The sequence below is a fragment of the Falco rusticolus genome, chromosome 5, assembly GCF_015220075.1.
Source record: "Falco rusticolus isolate bFalRus1 chromosome 5, bFalRus1.pri, whole genome shotgun sequence".
Taxonomy (NCBI): domain Eukaryota; kingdom Metazoa; phylum Chordata; class Aves; order Falconiformes; family Falconidae; genus Falco; species Falco rusticolus.
This window is the reverse complement of record NC_051191.1, coordinates 65386626-65406285: the sequence shown is the minus strand read 5'-3', so window position 1 is coordinate 65406285 and position 19660 is coordinate 65386626. Positions and strand designations below refer to the sequence as shown.

The following is a 19660-nucleotide window of genomic DNA, read 5'->3' as shown; positions in this document are numbered from 1 at the left end:
ATCAAAAATATAGCTAATGTGAAGATATGGGGTTAGCCAATACAGTCAGAGGATTTATATCTGTTTTGTCAGTTGTTTCAGAGAAACTAAAATAATGTATAAAATACTCAAAAAATTAAAAATGCTTTATTTTAAATCAAAAAAGTCTATGCTTTATTTCACTTTTTTATGATCTGTAAGGTCAAAGGATTGATAAAAGGTGCTATTTAGGGGCAATGGCTCTTTACCCCATGAGAGATGGACTGTCTATAAACATGATTTAGTTTGAAGTGATGAGATGCAAACTGAGAACTGAGCTAGGGAGCAAGAAACCTATGGCTGCATCTTAAGCAATACTGAGAGAGGAAAGCTGCCCTAAGCCCAAAGAGCTGCCCTGAGGCAGATTGCTCATTTCCACTTGAACTCTGGAAAAAGGAGGCACTCATTCCTATTTATTACCTCCTCCTGCCCATCAGAGGGAAGGTCTGTTCCCTATTCTCTCCTGTACTGTTGCTCCCATGAAGAGTTTTGCAGGCTGAGGTAACCAATTACTCAAGCTACAAGCTGTTAAATAGTAAATCTACTGCTGAAATCAACACAATACAAAAACAATTAGTTTTATGTAGAATATTTTTATTATTACATTGATCGTCTCAGTTAAATTAACCTGGGCAGTCCGAGCACATTCCCAAGGAATAGATCTTTTTCCTACACTACACACAGTAATGGGAGGAGGGAAACAAACTCAGAAAAACTATCTTCTGCTGAGGAGATAAACGTTTCTATTACCAATTTGTAAGGTACAGTAAGGTATATATGCCATAGGGGATGATCCAATATTCAGAATTATCGGTAATTATTTTCCATGGGATACTTATGATTAGTAAACTCTGCCTGCTAAACAGTCCTGTTGTGGGGTGAGGAGTGTGACTAGGAGGCATTTCTCTGGATGGTGACTGCTAACAATACTTGCTTTGGTGCTCTCTGGTTATTTTTGCAGATTTGGCATCACTGGCTGTAAGGGATTTATGAATTGCCCGGGTTCCAGACTATTCCAGCAAGTGCTGCTTCAGGGAGCCAAGGAGAGCTGGAAAGGCAGAAGTGCAGTCCATGGCGTTTCCCCTCCATGTGTTTGTGAAGCATGGCGTAAGAAGAAAACACAAACAGATCATCAGTGTTGATGCTGAAAGCTTAAAGCGCAAGGCTGATTTGTGGGTGCTGAGCTGTGTGTGCACATAGAGGAGACAGAGGTACTTGTGGCTCATAGCTTTGTGGCTGAGCTTCTCAGTTTCATTTGCCGTATGCCGGCCAGTCTTTGAAGATGGCCAAGAAACATCTTCAGGTTTAAAAGTGCACCTACACATATGTGCGTCTCAATGCAAACATGCATGCTCATGCATACACATACAGAAGCTGCTGGGTGAAACAGGGCTGTCTGTGTCTTTTATAGGCCCTTTGCCCAGCTGCTTATGCCATTGTCAGCCTGCCCCTAAAGCTGCTGTCTTCCCACATTCCCACAGGTGATTGCCAAACCCAGTGCACTCTGACTGCTTGCACTATTTGCTGTTTGCTGCAACAAGGTGGTGCTGGATCAATTTTTTCAGGTCCAGTCCTTGGGGTATCCCTGTTAAGGGACACTGAAGAGTTCATTCCTTTTGCTCAAGTGATGCAAAAGAAATTAATCACGATTCAGAAACAGGGTTGGAACCCTCAGTTCACTTTTACACCTTCAGGGATTTGTGATTTGGGCCTGTATCCTTAAGATATGATGCAAGTAGAGAGATAGTGTTGGTATGAAAGGTGAAATAAATGTTCAGATGTTTTTCTGTGCTTTGGAAGTAGAAGCACCTCTAATTACAATAGAGAAACAGAGTTCATATAATTTTTTCACAAAAAATAGAGGAAAATGCTTTAGAATAGTTTGGATCTCTCATTGCTAGTCAGCTATCTGACAAGATATATATATCTCCTTTTTATCTCCGTCTTCTGTCCGTGATTTTTTTCCAGTTTATAATAATCAGTTGCACTATTTCTACAAACAATTTTTGCTGTAAACAAGTACTGCTTTTCCGCTGCTCCAAAATTCATAATTCCCACAACTGGATTGGTGAATGGCCTTTTCTGCTAAGTGGTTGGATGCAATTTTTTCCTGACTGAACAGTTTAGGATTCTTCCATGTACTCAGCACTTAAGTGCACACGCATACATGAACACACACACACATACACACAAGTGGATATATAGTTTGCTATCAAAAATGAGCCACACTGCTAAATTCAGCACCAGTTATGTTTTAATGCACCTTCCTCCCTTGCCTCAGGGGATTCTGAAGTATGGGTTTAGGTGACCTACTAGTTCAAGTGATAGAACCAGGAAAAATGGGTCATCATTAAATTAAACAGGGTCTTTGTCTTGCCTTTGACTTCACTGAGAACAAATCCATGTTCCTGTCAAAAGACAAGGAGCAGAAACACGGTCATGCAAATAATGAAAGAATCATTGCAGACTGTTTGGGAGGGTGGCTCTATGAAGCAGGCAATATGTTCACAGGCATTGTTTACTGCTGGTGTTCACAATGCCCTTTGTCTTCTGCAGATGTTATTGCCATTAAAAACTGGCTCAGCCAAATGAAGTGAATCAGACAGTGCTTATTTACAAGAATACTTGGAATGAATAATAAGTGGCATAATTTCTGAAGACTGAAAGTTATGAAACCTCTTCTACTTATAGAGGACTTTTGCATTTCTGTATAATATTCTTTTACTGGCCAACCAAAATATGAACTTGTTTCCCCAGCTAGGAAAGCAGCATTCTCCAGCACATACACTTAGGTACGTGAGCACAAGGATAGTATACTTATGTATTGCTTATAGGAAACCCACAAGATGACACAAGGGCATATCTGTCTGGCATGTACACCGGACTCCCTACTTTGCCTGTCACAGAATGTGCCTCCAAGTGAGCACAAAAATTGAATTCCCAAGACAACATTTTTTCCCATTTAACATGGAACTATAAAGTGGATTCCACAAGAGGGAGCTAGAAAACAAATAATCTTTTGAAGCAGGCTATTAAAACTCTTTATAGAATAAAGTGGTGGACGTGCTACGTGTCCCTTATCAACCAGAAGAGGTGGCTGAGTTGTCGTTGCATCAAGTCTCCCACTATGATGGCTCTTTGTTGTATGGGAACATCAAGTCGTGCTTCAGCGCTTTGTAAAGATTGACAAAGGATTCAGCCCAAGCGTCTTTCTGGTGCCCCTGGGACTGAGCAGCCCTGTAGGCTGTATAGACCATGGTCAGCACTGTCCTTTCAAAGTCTTCTTTCTTGAGGACCCTTGGGTAGGAAGACAGCCTGCTACTCAGCCTGCGGATCTCTGTGATGCTCTTGGGAATAATCTCATTGCAGATGGTGTCAAACTCAGCAGCCTTCCTCAGTGAAGCAAGCTCCTCATCTTTGATGGAGATCCTCTGACCTTTGTCAATGTCAAGCTCAGCTAAAAGAAACTGGTACAAAATCAGAACACAGAAAGCTATTTATCTTTTCCAAGAGAATCTAGGCAAAGTAAATGTGAATTATCAACATGTCCATAGGTCTTTATTTTAGGTCAAATGGAGACAAAATTCTCATTGCACTGGCTGGAGTGAGGCAGACCAGAAAGGCTCTATGTGAACTTCAGACTCCTGTATTACCCACCTGGGAAACTTAGAGACAGGCTATGGGGAAAGGAGAGAGGAAAAGGAAAAAGCAGGTAGCCTTGTGTTGTCCAAAACAGGCATGGGTTGCTGCTGGTGCCACATGGGAATTAGAGAGGTACAGGCAGCAGCACAGCTGGGAAAAGCTCTTTACCCTGCCAGGGATAGCAGTAGTGGCCTAGCTCTGTGTGACAGACCACAGCAGTGGCTTCCCAGCCTGTCTCCCCTGTTTGGACATCCAATCCCAGTTTCTCAGGGTGTGGGATAGATAGATTTGACCCGTATACCTTCTTCAGGTGGGCAACTCTCCCTTAGCTAACTGTATGACACTGTTCCAGACTATGCATTATATCTGCAGTCTCCACTGCTGTGAAAGTGGGGACCTGAATCATTTTGAAGTGAAACAGTCATGCCCTTGGGACTACTTTGCAATGACTGATACTTGTGCCTTTAATGATCTGAACAAATAATTTGGGACTGAGACTTAGACCAAAGAATTTAAACGCATTGTGTTGTTAGTACGTAACTCTTCTGGATAAGATTGAGCTACAACCCACATTTGAGGTACTGCAGGCAACTGCTGCCTGCTTAAGTGTTGAAAGAGCCAAGTTTGTCATATATATGTCTGTTCCCTGCCTTCTGCTGAGCTATTACATAGCCAGCACTGGTTTTATTGCTGGGATGAGGGAAAGTGTCATGAAGGTGGATAACCCCCATATGGACAGTCACCACAGTCTTGGTTAGGGCTTAAGGTACCATCTGCTCCCATATACCGAACCTCATAAAGCAGGACCACATCTTCCAGCGAGTTTTGTAGCACTGGGTTAAGGAAGCCAGCTGAAGACCTCTTGAATCGCTGAGCAGCTGGGAAAAGCATAGCTGGAAAATAATAATGGGAAAAGAGAAATTCCATAGAGTAGCAAACACTGAAAAGAGGAAGCACTTTTCAATAGTAGATTCAACAAAATTACAGCCTGTTGGAAAGATTTACAGTGCAGTACAACTGTGTAGCATGGACTGCTTAGACAATAATCTACTAGGGATGGAGGTTAACTGTTTGTCCTGTATACAGTGGCTAACACAGAGCGGTTTATAATCCAGGCCTAGTCTGAGGTGCAGCCGCGGTGTAAGGAATAATAATGATAACCATCACATCAACATTGCCTGAAATATTCCTTCTTCTTCTCAAAACATGTATTTTCATTTCATGCTCTGCAAGGGGGAATCAACAGCAACCCTCAAGAAAGCCCACTTTATTCAGGCCATTCTCCCACTGTCACACTTCTAAGACTACATTTCTCCTGGTTTCAGCTGTCTAACAGTTGATCTCCTTAGCTGATTGAGACAACTCCTACAGAGAGTAGGTAATCTCATCTGTCCTGGGCATATATGTCTGGAAGAGTGACTCACCCTTTGGAGATGTCTGTGTCTATTCACTGAGCCTGTTACGAGCTTAGACAAGACAGCTACGTTCAATGAGGTGAATCAAAATTTGTTATGATGTTAATACTTCACAGTGTTACACCTAGAAACAACAAAGTCTGCTATGATCGGGTCTTTATTCACCACTGTGAAATGTAATACAGATATTGTCTCAGGGAAATGAGACAGAAAACATACGTATAGCCCCCGAACTCAGCACCCCAGTGAAGTAGACCGTTTGTGGAATCAATGGCCTGTACAGTCCAGAGTATAGAAAACATCTGATGCTACATTACAGACCACCTAAATGCTTTGAGTTGCTAACTAGATTACTAACCAGGTAACTAAGTACTATTAAAAGGTGTAAGTTCCTTTCAGAGCAGAGGGGGAAAACTCTGGGGTTTTTTAATGTTAAGTGTATATGTTTTAGATGTTGATGTTTAGGTAACCATAGTTTGGATTTGTTGGATTTTTTCTAACATTCAGGAACAGGAAGGGTTTTTCAAAGCTGTGCTTATGTTCCTCATAAACTTAACTTCTCAACTTTAACTGTTGTTTACCAATAGACAAATTTGGAAACCAGTTAAAAAAAAATGAAGAAAACACCTTTTGAGTGGTATTATGATCCCTCCTCCAAAATTTGAAGTTCTGCAATTGAGTAACATTTAATGGAACATACAGCTTACTCTGAATTTCTGAAAAGTTTAATCCCACCTTCTCTGTACCAGATTTTTTTCCATTAAATATTTTTACTAGATCAATTTTGTCTTGTTTTGCCAAAGTTCTTGTGATGGATTTTGCATGCTGCCTGTAGAAAACCTGAATGTCATTTAAAGCTCTCTCTGCTGGGCATGCAATGAAAGTTGGAGCCACTGTAATTATTTTATGGAAAAGTTGTCCCTGCTCCCTGACTATATGGTTCCTCAGACAATTTGCCTCTTTGATTACCCAAGCAGATCACAAATATGCAATTGCTTCTAGACTCTGAAGCCTAAATGCAGTCCTGTTTCCTGGGCCATTGCCAGCTGTTGACTTTGTTAAAGTTTGACTTGTTAATGATATTTAAGTTCTAGTAATGCAAGGAGAAAGAAACCAGACCCTCAGAGATTGTGTTAATTACGACCTTTACTATCTAGCATAAGGAAAATTAATTGGGATAATACTAGGTATGAAGTAATTCACGCCTGACCCAGCAACGTGTGTTTTGGCCTTGAATTAGCTAGGGAATATACAATAGGTAAAACAGTTTGTTAAATTGCAATAAACATACTGCAGCTGGATACTACTAACTGTAAATGTATCCTGCAGGAATGGGCTTCAGGCATTTTGGTAAGACACCTGCAGAGCTTCCTATTGGATCCATGTGAGTTTAGATTAAAACTTGTTTAAATAATAGAATAGTACCTGCAGGTTATGTGACTAAAAGCCTGAGGGAATGAATGCACCAAGTAAAAGAACACAGATGTTGAAAAGGACTTGGTTTCTGCAGTAGCCTTTCTGCAGCGTGATGCCTTTACCGCCCAAGCATTTTGTCTGGCCCAGCTGAGGAGGTGATGAATTTGGGAAAAGTCACATGCTGCCTTCAGATTCTGCTCTGTGGGAGTGTTTGCCTAGCTGACCACTGGCAACTGGGGCTATACCCATTTTCTGTTGTTGCTCCATCACTGATGTTCACCTCTCTCGCTCAGAGCTTTGCTGAGATACACTGGAGATAATCCATCTCTTGCTCTGGGCAATTTGAGAATGCAATTGAGTGCATATGTTGAAACTTCAAGCACTAATTGCTGAGTAATTAAAACTTTTATTACCAAGCAATTAAAACTGTAATTACTAAGCAGCTGGCAGAAATCCAGTCCATAATGATGACAATTCATTTTTATCTTTTAGATGCCCTTTCAGTGGAAAAAGCCTCAGAGTACAGAATACCTCTACATATGCAGATGGTTTACATCTGAAATATTCTCTAAGCCATGGAAAAATGTTGCATCTTGATTCAGTGCTGTCATGCTCACTGTCATCACACCAATTGCTTTTAGCTTTCAGGCCAAATGCAGATTCCCACCATGGAGCTGAACTAGGAGTTATCAGAACCAGCCCATCATCAATCACCCAGAAAAGCCTCAATGAAGGACTTGCACAAAAATGAATGCCATATTATCAATTTAGTATTGACCTACTTGCTGAATCACAGGTAACACCTCAGAAAGCAGCTTGGTTTTTCTACCCAGCTGTTCCCAGTGTAACGTGGATTAGGTTAGGAGATTCAAAGGTGCAAGAGCCTGAACTGCTATACTGTGAAAAAGGACTTTGTATGCGTGTCAGAAGCTTGCCATCCTCTGTAGGGACCAGGCTAGCTCTGACTCCTTGATCTCACTATCTTGTTCCCAAAACACATCAAACTTTGTTACAGTTCTTAGAGACTCTGCTCAGGAACTGTTTTGTATTTGTCATGGTGATCGGATTTTCCTGAGCCACATTTTATTTCAGTCCTTCCCTTTCTCTTCCTGCACAGTAGTCAAATCCTTCCACCATCACTCCCTCCACAGTCCTTTCCATAAATTCGCCAGTTCCTCCAAAACTGTGTGAGCATTTAGAGCAAGCACTCTCTGATTTTCATTACCCTGACTTAATACGCATGTAAGTTAAGCACAAAAGCTAAGACAGAGGAATACTTGCAGCCAGTTTCTGCATTTAGTAATTGCAAATTCCACTTGAAACTTTTGTGCTGACATGACTTCTTCCTGCATTTACTTCCATCTCTGACATGAATTAGCCGGGCAGTAGCAAATATAGCAGAGGAGTGTTACTGTGACTTTCCATCTCTTTACTATTTACTTCCCCAAGGGGTTTCCCTGAAAAGCTGTGAAGCAATTATGTCATAGGAAGATGCATCCAATGTGTGTCATTTATATGTTGATGTTGCAGCCAATGGTTTCAATGGCAATACCCATGAATGTCCAAAAGGCAGAGATCCCTGATCAGTAATGACAGAGACAGCTCAACCCAGTGATCTCTGAAGTCATTTATTGATTTAGTGTTTTTACTTCTCATACAAATGTGTCAAGACATCTCCAATGGAGATGTGGGTGTTTCTGTCCTAGGGACTGAGCAGTCACATAACAAAAAGCTTATGATCCACAGAGGTAGGAAAAACAAGGTTATTGTTATCCTTACTGAAAACATTTTCTATTATATATCTGTGTACTACCAGGCTCATCCTCGTCCAAATTCCTTCTTCAGACAGGCTTTAGGAGTGCTCCTTGATCTGACCTCCCTCGTTGCCCACTGAAGCCTCAGGGCTAGAGGTGGCTGGGAGCACTGTGCCCGAGTGCAGCCACCCGCTCCCAGCCCACCTGCCGACCCTGAACGGCCTCATCCTGTGCCCTGGAGTGCACCACTGCTTGTGCCTGGAGATGGTGGGCAGCCAGAAAGTCTAGTCCAAAGGGCGGCTACAAATGCCTGTCAAAACGTGGTACAGGAGTCCCTGTCTTCTGCACTGCTCACTGCAGGAGCCCGTCCAGTCTCCTATGGCTCTGCTAACTCAACTTGACTTCTCCTTCAGGACTAGCTGGATTTTTAAACAAAAGCTGGAGATATTGGCCTGCTTCTAACAATTCAACTCATGACAGCTTAGAAATTTTACGGTTTAAACATAATGTCGGATCTGAGGCTGACAAGAGCTTTATTTTATAGATGTTTTTATCTTTCTTAAGAACTGTACCAGAATTTTCTGGACCTCGTTAGCCACATGAAAAACATTTGTGATCCTCTTCCAGATTTTCTGTGCAGTTTCACTGGTGAGGGTACAGGTGCTTAGTTTTTCTTTCCAGTTCACATTCCTGCTTCTGATTTCCCACTTGCTACCTTTGATGTGTTTGCTCAATAAGTATGGAGCATAGCTGCAGGAGTGCTCCATTATTTGTGCATCATCAATACCCTTTTCTTCTCCTGTAGAAAGGCATGAAGGCAAGAGCAGGAATCAGGCCCTGTGCAGATCATTGCTCCAAAGCACGTACATCTCCCTGGTGCTCCAGGACATGAACACAGTTTAATTGGGTCATGACTCAGTAAGAATTATTTTGATTGACTTCAGGAGCAAGGAAAAGGGCTATCTCATTGCTTCAGTGGGACTCCTTTCATGAAGGACAGGAGAAGGAAAGGAAAAAGTACTTGTGGGCCAAAACTCCTGACTCCCTGCAAGCAAAGCAAAGGAGTCACCTGTTGGTGTAGGGAAAATCAGTGGCCCAGCTGGAGTTGTCCTGTAATCCAAACTCAGCCAGCAGGCTGCCAGTTGTGTTCTCATGTCTTAGGTTTCTAGGGCCTGAATCAAAAGAAACTCATTAAAATAATTTCTTTGGGCATCACTGTCTTCCTGGGACCAGCCCCCTATTTCTGGGAACACAAGGCAGGGAGCAGTTGCACAAGCAGCAGCAGTTCCTGCTCAGTGATGGACCTAAAAAGGAAAAGTGATCTCTGAAACTCCTTTATGTGTTTGCCAGCAGTCGTAACAGGGATTAACAGGGCTCTGCAAAGTCATATCCACTCAGATCACCACAACTGTCTTTTTACTGCAAGCTCACAACCGCACCTTAATAGTGAGAAACTTCTACAAGCTCAGCAGCACATCCAGCTTGATCTCTCATAGCAAAAGTTTCCCTTTCCTGCTCAAAGCTTTTGAAGTCGAGACTCCTAAGCCTCAACAGAAAGAAGTTATCCTAAGTTATAACGACAGCAATTTCTTCTTATTTGGCTTTATTTTATCGGTAAGCAATAAAATGATTTACTGCTGGATGAACCTATTTTGATGCAGAGACTGCTGGGAAGTTCCTAAAAGTCATTATTGATGTTGTTCTTTGGGCAAATGCCTGAAGAAATGCTCACAAGCAGATTTTCTTTAACGGTGTATGGGAAGCACTGGTTTGAACTCAATCTCTATATTTCTCCTCGAACATGTACTTGCAGAAGAGAAGAGTACATGAGTGTCAAAGTTGACATACCCTTGACAAAGACTTTTAGTTTCATGTTCTTCTTTGATCACCTTACTTATGAGGGTTTACTATCAGACGAGAAGTATATTTTATACATATTTATTTCTGTCAGATGACTCTTTGGTGGGTCCTTATGCTGAGTTACTCCATTGCTAGAGTGACAATTCACTGTCCCCAATTTACTGCCTCAGGCTGTATGAAATACCTGTCCTTACCATCCTGCAGTCAAACTCACTAAATATTTTTCTGCTCTTAGCAACTACCTGCTTTGTGCTTGCAGCAGATCTTGATACCAGAAGCATTGCTTCCCCCAGGGTGAAGTCATGTTGACCTATAAGAGGCATGGTGGGCAGTGAAAGTAGTCATGTAAATCACAAAAAGTGCAGTGATAGTGAGTGGTGATCAGGCTTTATGCATAGTAATCCCATCCTCATTTACTTCTTGTGCTGCACTTGCCTCATCGCCAGAAGGACACACGTTCACCATCTGCAAGGTGCTTGTACTGCCCTGGGCCTGCAGTCGCTGCCAGGGCAGAGCCTGGGCTGTGGCTGGCCCTGCAACGGGGCATGCTCAGGCATAACTCCTCCATGTTTCCTGACCTTTGGCTTTTCTGTGTCAAACTGCTATGTTAGAAATTATTGAACACTTTGCCCTGGCATAGGAGAAATGGAAAGAGCGGGAAGCTGGAGGAAGAATAAGAGGAATAAAATAAGGGAAAACCTCACAAAAGCCTGGAAAAAAGAAGGGGAAAAAAAACCCACTGCAGTGCTATAGGCTAGCTTCGGAAGCCTGTATCTGGAATTGCAGATACTCTCATAAGCAGCTCCCATGACAACAAGTGCAATGCAAAGGCTAGTGCATTCCAACTTTAATACATTTAAATCTCCATTATTGGGAGATTAAATCCCAATGCCCCTTAGGAGAACACAGCAGCAAGAGGGAGAAGACATTTTAATTACAAACCAACATGAACTAGCACATTTTTAAAAGCAGCTACCAAGAGAGTTTGCCTCTTCTTACTTCCAGCTCCTTATCCTAGCTATCTTAGCTCCCAAGACTAAAGTTAATAGTGGCAATGGTCTCTTTTTATTCCTGCCTGTTGGCAAAAAGTGAAAATAGGCATGTTTCTTCTTTAGTTATAAAAAGAATGGTTACAAGAAAAAAGCTCAAACTTGAAAGTATAAGTTTTTTCAATAAGGATGGAGGAAGTACATGTCCCTACAAAAGTTGGCAACAGGCAACACTGTTCTTAAGAAGAAAAAAAATATCAGTTTAAAACTCTTAGAATTAATAGCAGATTGTATCAAATTCCTTAGTTTATCACATAATCATTTTTTTTCAAAGTGGCCTCTTACTAATTTATCTCGTTTTTAAGAAACACACATATTCTCAGTTCTATAAAACAGAACCCACTCCAGCCTACACTTCTGCACCTCATAAATGTCCTGAGATATGTTAGATGAGATTAAGCTGCAACAGAGTTTCTATATAAAAACTAGAGTGGAAATAGCCTTTCTAGCTACTTGGCATGAGTAAGAAAAGTAAAGGTGTATTAGAAAAAAAATCCACCGTTTATATTTACAGAAATAGGTATTGCTAGAGAAGGAAATGGTGCATCTGAGCCTGTGTTTGTGAGAGGTGGAGGGTATTTTTTTCTTTTATGATTTAAGTAAAATGGTTTTAAAGCTATGACTAACATCAGCCAACTAAAATGGTCTGAGAATTTATTCCCTCAGATGGAATTTCCATTATGCAGCATTTTCACCTGTTTGCAGCCTGGAGCAATGTATGCTGTGTTATTTATTCTTCCCTTGGTCATAAGGAGCAGATCCTACCTGGTAATGTTTATGCTCACAAAAAAAGATGCAGTCAGCCAAAAGAAGCCTTTGATGTGCTGGTGTAAAGTTGCCATGGCATGGAGAGAAAAAATGCACACAGAGAAACTGAAGGAAAGAAGTGAAATATACTGTTATCCTTCAGTTTGCTGCTATATTACCAGGAACCGGGGATAGGCTATGGTGAACACTATATGAGTGAAGGGCTGGAATAAAGAAAGGAAATATCAACCCCGTTCCACAGGTTTAACACAGAGGCAATAAGTAATTTTGGTAACACAAGAAATTTCAGGCCGTGTTGGGAAATGAAAGAGTGCTTTACATCTCTGTCTTCATTGCAGGGTCACCTTTGCTTCCATATCTGTGTTGCTCACAACAGCCCTTATGCCAAGGCACAAAGCAATCTTAATTAAGCCCTTTTGAAAATGTTCCTTACAAATGAACAAGTGAAGGGATATAATGACACTCCAGTCTACTTCCATTTCTCCCAGGAAGGAACAGAGAATGAGGGAGTGAGGGAAGGAAGAAATACAGACACGTGTTGGCATTCCGGTGCTGCGCTGTGGGGAAGGACCCTAGGAGCAAAGTGAAGTGGATGACTCTCACATTGAAAAATGGAGTGAGAGCAAAAGAAATAAGGTGTGCTTCGCAGGAAAAGATAGAGCTGCAGCAGCTCCAAGAGGTCTGTGTCTTACGCTATTGCTGCTCAAAACCAGCTCGCTCTCTCCAGTTCTTTGCCCTTTTTATATTAGCAACATAGAGCCCAAAGGGGTGGGCTTGAGCCCTGCACCACCTCCCAGATACATATTTACACAGAGCTGACAAACTACGCATAGAGGAGAGATGTCTAGTAGTTAAGAATGTTTTTTTTTAATTGTGTTGTACTTTCTTTTTCAGCCAGGCTTCCCTGGTTTCTTGGCAGGCAGAGGTGGCTGAGTAGCTGGGGGTTTGCTGAGGCTGACCTAATTGCAGCTGCAGCTGCAAGGGGCAGTCCAGCACACCTGCCACCTGTGGGGCTTTTCTCTCCTTCCCTTTGTGCCAACACCACTTTGTGTGGTCACACAGTGAGCCAAGCCAGGGATCGATCGCGTCATGAATGGAAGGAAAAGCAAACCAAAAAGAATGATAGATTTTAGCTGTCTCACTCTCTATCACAGCTGCTACACCAGCAGCACCCCTTACATGTGAGAAACTCCCAGTGCAAGTGTGGTCCAGCTGCTCTTAAGACATTTGGTGATGATTCCAGTTTTCAGATGACATAAGGATGGACATCAGCCCTGGTTAAGGAAAAGCAGAAGCCCGTCCTCATGCCTACACACCCTTGATCTAGCCACCAAGCTCATGATCTCCTTTCTGTGGATGGCCACCTCGACTAGTGTAGTCTTTGATCCCGCTAGAGGTTAAGATCAGCTGTGGGACCACCAGATGCCAAACACTTCTTTGCACTCTATGCTTACATTACCCTGAACTTTTAACAGAGTATATTCAACTGGCACAAAGAATATCTAAAATTTATTCCAAGACCGGATGGTAAGAAAAGAATCAAAGGTCCAGTTTGAACCACAGACCTAGCAGGGAGCAGTATGAATTTTATTTCATAACCATAAATGACAGCTCAGATTCTTCAGTCCAAGTATTAACTGTTGTCATTGACTAGTTCCATAAAATGTCTATTCAGAGAGTAGAAACAATACCATGTACTTTATCTAAATGACCAACACTATGTAGGTTTAGGAGATCTCTTTGAAATTGTCTTGCCTTTTTATTTGGGACAACGGCAATGGCCCACTACAGGCTAATGAAAGAATTAGCAGATTTCCATCTCATGATGTCTTCCGGTTTGAACGATATGCCTTTTCAGAAAAAATGTGTTAACGAAACACAATGCATTGGATCTGTTGCAAGGGACACTACATGAAATGCTGTTCAGGTGGCCAAATTGAAAAAATACATAGGCATTCTGACTTTAAAATCTATGGCCATATGATCTGCAGATTTCTTGTTATTGCTAATTGAATTGTCCTGTGCTGAATTATCCTATGGGAACTGTCCCCCTGATGTCATGGAGCTGTTAGCTGAGGTGAAGAAAAACAAGAAATTATGAGGACCCTAGAATTATTCACTTAAACCATCTGTGAATAGTTTAAACTGACAAGTAAATTCAAGTGTTTGATGGTGGATCTAGGAACTGTTATTGAACTGATAGCAAACTATTTATTATTTTATTTGTGTATGAACTAATCACCCACATATAGTAGCACACATGCAAAAAAATAAGCTATTCCTCAAATTCACTAAGTATCAATACTGCAGCTCAAAACCGAGGAGAAATAAACAGTATGTTGACCATTTCTTCTCCTTCACATTAGAAAGAACCATAATTGTCTTCCCTTTTCTTTCAAATCCCCATCCAGGTTGAAATAATTTTTTAGGAGGAGAATTTATAAATTCCAGTTTTTTGCTTTCTCTGCTCTGGGATTTCACTTGCTCTTCAAAAACAGGGAAACCCCAGCTGCCTTTCCAGCTGTTCATTGAGCTCCAAATGTCAGTGCACCTGCTGCTGGTTTTCTTAATTACAAGAATATGTGCTGGGTGGAGAAAGTGTCAAAATCAGCCTTGCCCAATAAACAAAAAGCAGGGGTATCCTGGGTCCTTTTTGTGAGGAAATGAGTTGTTTCTGGAGACAATGCCTTTTCAAAACACTGTGTGTTTTCCAGTAGTGATGATAAAGACAAGAAGCCTGAGATGGTGGAGCCTCAGAACTCAAGATGGATTCAGGTATCTTTCTGAACTGAACTGGTACAGCTGTTTTGCCACCTGAGTGGAACATGAAGGGTGAAAGCTGTGCTGTAGCCCTGGGTACAAGGCAGGGGAGCCACATGTCTCTCCTGGAGCAGTGAGTGAGGGTCAGTGTGAGAAGTTGTCTATTCTGTCAAGTTCACACCTGCATGAATGCCTGGGCTCTGATATGTTAATTTCTGCATCTGCATGAAAATAATATTAAAAATTATTGCAACTCAAATATAATCATCCACAAAATCTAATCAGTGGATTTCAATGTGTGCAGACACAATGGTGGCCCAAGACAGTCTTTGTGATATTGCTAGAAACATAGCAAAGAAATCTGAAGGATGAATGCAAAATGGATTATTGATATAGCTGCCTTCCCCACTGTACATACATGCATATGGGATTTCTATTTTGCAAAGCTGTCATTTTTCCACTGTTCCTTGTTATTTCATACTCCTAAAATCTGACTATTCCTAGATCTTTCAGGTTTCACAATCTGCTGAAATAAAACTGAAACTGTTCTATAACTGGATTCACCATTAAATACAGAAATCTCTGCCAGAACTTTGAATATTGCAAATTGCTAAAGGCAGCTGGACACTGTGGGTGAGGTCCAGATGACCTCAGCTGGCACCACCAGCCCCGTGATGTTGCTCTGTGGGCAGCCAGGTCAGAGAGAGCCCTGTGCTGTGAAAGACATGCTTGGGATCAGAGGGAAGAGAAGAAGGTTAGATTCAGGCTTGCAGAAATCTTAAAGCCCACAAAATGACCCAAATATCTTGTTTTCTGAGGAGTGGGACCTGGAAGGCACCAAATGCTGACAGTTGCACCTGAAATTGATGGAAACTCAGCATCAACATCAAAACTAAACATCTGCTGCTGCTGCAGTTCCTGCCCCTGCGGATGCCGTCTCTCACTCTTCAACCCAAGAGGACCCTGCAATTTGATTCAGTGATATTCTTTCTTATCATACATTCTCTTCTCCTGGAGTCTTTTGGGCTGAAGTTGTGAAATAGATTTTGGCTTACAGGAAAATAGTCTAAGTAAATGTTTCAGGAAAATAAATGTTAATGACCTCATGTCCTAAATTTAGGAAGAAAAAATTTGGAGAAAGGGAGGAAGACTTGATTTCCAGTGACAACCTCTAGCATGTTGCTGACTGAAACCAGCTGGGAGTTTATTCTTTGATTTAACTCCTTTGTGCATGGGGACTGGTAAAGAAGACATTATTACTGTGGAGAAGCACTTTAGATAATCTGCTGTGAAGCATTCTAAATTTCAATCTGTTTTTTCCTGGATTGGGCTTTCTTCTTGCTAATTCAAACACTCTCAAGCTTGCATAATGACGCCTGCTTACTTTTTGCCAGCATGTATTCATTCTGTGGGTTGTCATTATAGGCTGCTAATGAAAAATCTTTTGGTCAAGCTGATATCTGTTGTCTTGTGCCTAGAGAAGCATTCCTTGCAAAGGTAGACTTCATCATATGATAATTCTGCATGACAGTTCTTCCTCGGCTTAGTACTGATGATGTCCCAGATAACTTACAGAGATTGTATAGATCTATAGATCTAAGAGAACTTATAGAGATCATCCCGCTATGAACATGTGATTGATAATCATGTCATCTTCATATGACTTCCTTTTGTCATATTAGGGATATTTCATTACTGGGTTTTGCCCTATAGATAAGAGATAATCATTGTCTGGGATACTGGAGCACGCTAATACAACAATCTAACCATTTGGAGGGGTAGACTGACATTTAGTGTGGCCACAAACTAAGGCAGGGACTACTTTTCCCCCTATTTTTACTTCTAAGTGTAATCTTAATTACACTCAGTAATCTTTAAGTTCTGTTTTGACCTCTGAGCAATGTGCAGATATTAAGGATGGAGCAGAATGCAAACCAGCTTGTCATGGCTGAGCTCCTTGGACACACTGGATTAGTAGCTGTCACCCATTGCATTGGGTTACAGTGAGAGGCTGGTGTGAGCACTCTGGTTTGTTGTGAAGGGGACACTCAGAAGGTGATTAATACCTTTGTTTAAATAATGTATGTGCTACTTTGTCAACAAAAGCACACATACGGAAATGCACTGCGTTTTGAAGACGGACAAATAAACCACCATATGTTCAAGTAGCTGTTCCCAGCTGAACTGCAGTGAGAACTAGCACGCTTTTCCACTTCAGTGGGCAGATGTTCAGGGAGTGCTGAGGTCCAGCATTGGGTTCAGCAGCATTCATACACAGAGGCATCAGCGGAGATACAATTGCTTCCTTGACAGTTTATGTCTTGTTTGGCAGCATGAACTCAACAGGAGTGAAAAACTCCTTTGGAACATCATAGATGGGTCTGAAAATCCAGCTAGACATGATGCACACTTCCATCTTTGATCACGTAAATAGAAAGGAGGGAGGGGTATAGAGTATATAAGACATATGATGAGTCGGTTGTATTTACCTCAGTGACAATTTTGTGCAAGTAAAAACGGAGCTCTTTGCCTTGACTGTGATATTTTACTTAAGAGCCCCCATCTTTTCCTTTGGGGATATAGGTGCACATGTTGTTCAGCACTGAAGTTCACCTCAGCTGGACCATGCTGGCCACGAGCAGCATGCACAGAGATTAGGGCTGGTATAACTGGATCCATGCTGAATTGATGGTCTGTGGCACACACAGTTAGTCATTCGGGGTTTGAAGGGCATCCAGAAATTCCCAGTAAATGTCCAACAGCCTGCTTTCTAAATACAATTTCTGGCTAGAAAAGGAGTGTCTTTCTAGGGAAATAGAATTCCTTATAGTATCTCTAACACTTAACTGTTTACCAGGCAGACTCTTTAAAGACAGACTTCATCAGCTGGAGCCCACAGCATTTCCCTGCTGTGATCATGAGAAATATCGCACCATGGCAAGACAAGCCCCTAGTCTGCAATAGTCACCTTGTGACTGTCTCATCTTTCTCAGTTCCATTGCTAAACATCCAAATTCCCCTCTCAGCTCTCTGTGTTCCTGGAGGATTCCCTTCATCCACTGCATGCAGCATTACTCTGACCTCAGCCAAGTAGCTGCTGTCTTCCCTCTGTGTAGCAGGGCTGGTTTTAGGGAGAGGTGGGCACAGTGAGAGGCAAGGACCTGGTACAGAAAGGCAGGAAGGTTAGATAAGGCAGCTAAAAATCCCAGGCCTGGGCCAGAAAGCAGATTTTGGCTGTTCTTGATGGTTGACAGAGGACACCTGGTAACTGTAGTCCATTCATCAAAACTGGGATCCTCTGAGCTGAGCTAGGACGCCGTGCTGCCTGTTTATTTCACCCTGGCTTCTCCCAGGCACTCTGTGTGGAATCAGGGCCAGGTCATCCTTGTCCTTCTGCTGGAGAGCCCAAGACAGCAGTCACACCCTGTCCCTTGCCACTTGAGCCTAATTGGGCCTGATTGTATCTGACTTTTGTCAATTGTACGTAATTCCTGTTATGGGATACCCCAGTGTGGAAAAAATCTTTGGGTACTTTTCTGTCCTTGAATCTTTGTGAGGACCCAGCTGAGCTTTAGATTTGCTAAGGACAAGTCAAGGTAAGTCAGCCTCTTTGAGCTGTTTATTAAAAACTCTAGTAGTAGAAAGCAACAGAAAAAAACAGTATATATGTTTTTATCATTAGACTTACTACCTTCAAAAACTTTCTGCCAAATTGGCATCATAATCCAGAAAACCAGAAGTTGCTGCAACTATGACAAATGAATGGTTTCACTTAACACATGCTGTACTATATTAGGATGTCTACAAGTAGTGTTTAACTGGAAATGGAATTTGTTCAATGCCAAGCCATGAATAATTACAGTAAATAAAAATGACACATGCCTTAAATGTCTTTTATTTTAGGAGAGGTCTTATGACTGAACAGTTCCCTTAGACATAAAATCTGCATTTAATAAAAAAAATTCAATAAACAATTATTTTGTGTTTCCTCAGACCCAGGCATAAACAGAAATGTAACGTCATGGCTGTGAGCATTATGAAAATCAGGGAGGAAACTGAGGGCTGGCAGAACTTGATCCATTCTTCCAGGGACTGACAGGGGGAAACAGGGACTTGTGCAGCTGTGACACTGTTACCATGACTGGCAATAACAGGGAAGCTTGACTAGTATTTATGGGAAATGCTGTAGCCTCATAGCCCTCTAAAAGAGCAAGTTTGTTGCAGTTTCTCTGGAATAAAGCAGGCAGTTTCTTGGGCAGGGGGACGAGTCTTTTTTCTTACCTACATAGTTTAGGAAGCTCAATGGGAAGGGGGTAAAAAAAAAAAAAAAAAATAGAGAGAGATGTGCAGAGTCCTCAACATATTGCTGATTCAGTAGCAGTAACTTCAACTCCTATACTGTCACCTATGGTGAACTACCTGGACTAATGTATCTCAATATTGTGGTGTACTGAGAGTCTGGTGGGGACCAGGAGCAAACACAACTCCTGCTTACATGCAAAAAAGGCAATGCCAGCTCCAGAGAAATGCAACCAATCCACGAGCCTGAGAAGCAGACAGATAAGATGCAGACCAGCTGTAGACCAAGTTCAAATGGGGCTGCATAACATGCTGACAAGGGTGTGAATGTTACCCTAATCTCAAATGTATGTGTGCTTTAATCTTTCCCATCCACATTTATCACAGTTTCTCTCTCCACACTTTTCCTTTCTCTTTCTTCTTTCCTCTCATTCACCCTACTTCCTTCTATTTGCCATTTTTACCTCTAGCTTCTTCTCTGTTCTTTCCCAACACCTCTGCCTTTTGCCTTCACTGCTCATCTCCCTCTCTGTGGCTCAAATAAACCCTGTCAGATTAGAAAGTCTGTACTCTTTTCAAGACAGCGACCAGAAGCATTGGCTCCATTTGGGGCATGCCACCACCTGCCAAATAGATGGAGATGATGAAATCCTGATGCTCTGGCTAGCAGCAGATGTGC

General features: G+C 41.8%; 1 protein-coding gene across 1 annotated transcript in view; it reads right to left on the bottom strand.

The window, feature by feature from the left end:
• Positions 1-591: 591 nt before the first annotated feature.
• FAM180A (family with sequence similarity 180 member A) overlaps positions 592-19660 on the bottom strand; it is a 28344-nt gene continuing 9275 nt past the window's right edge. Inside the window, exons 2-3 of the mRNA XM_037390452.1 lie at positions 4453-4553; positions 592-3485 (exon numbers count right to left, since the gene is read on the bottom strand). Of these exons, the coding sequence (XP_037246349.1) occupies positions 3144-3485; positions 4453-4553 (443 nt within the window). The 3' untranslated portion in view covers positions 592-3143. The remainder of the gene's footprint in view (positions 3486-4452; positions 4554-19660) is intronic.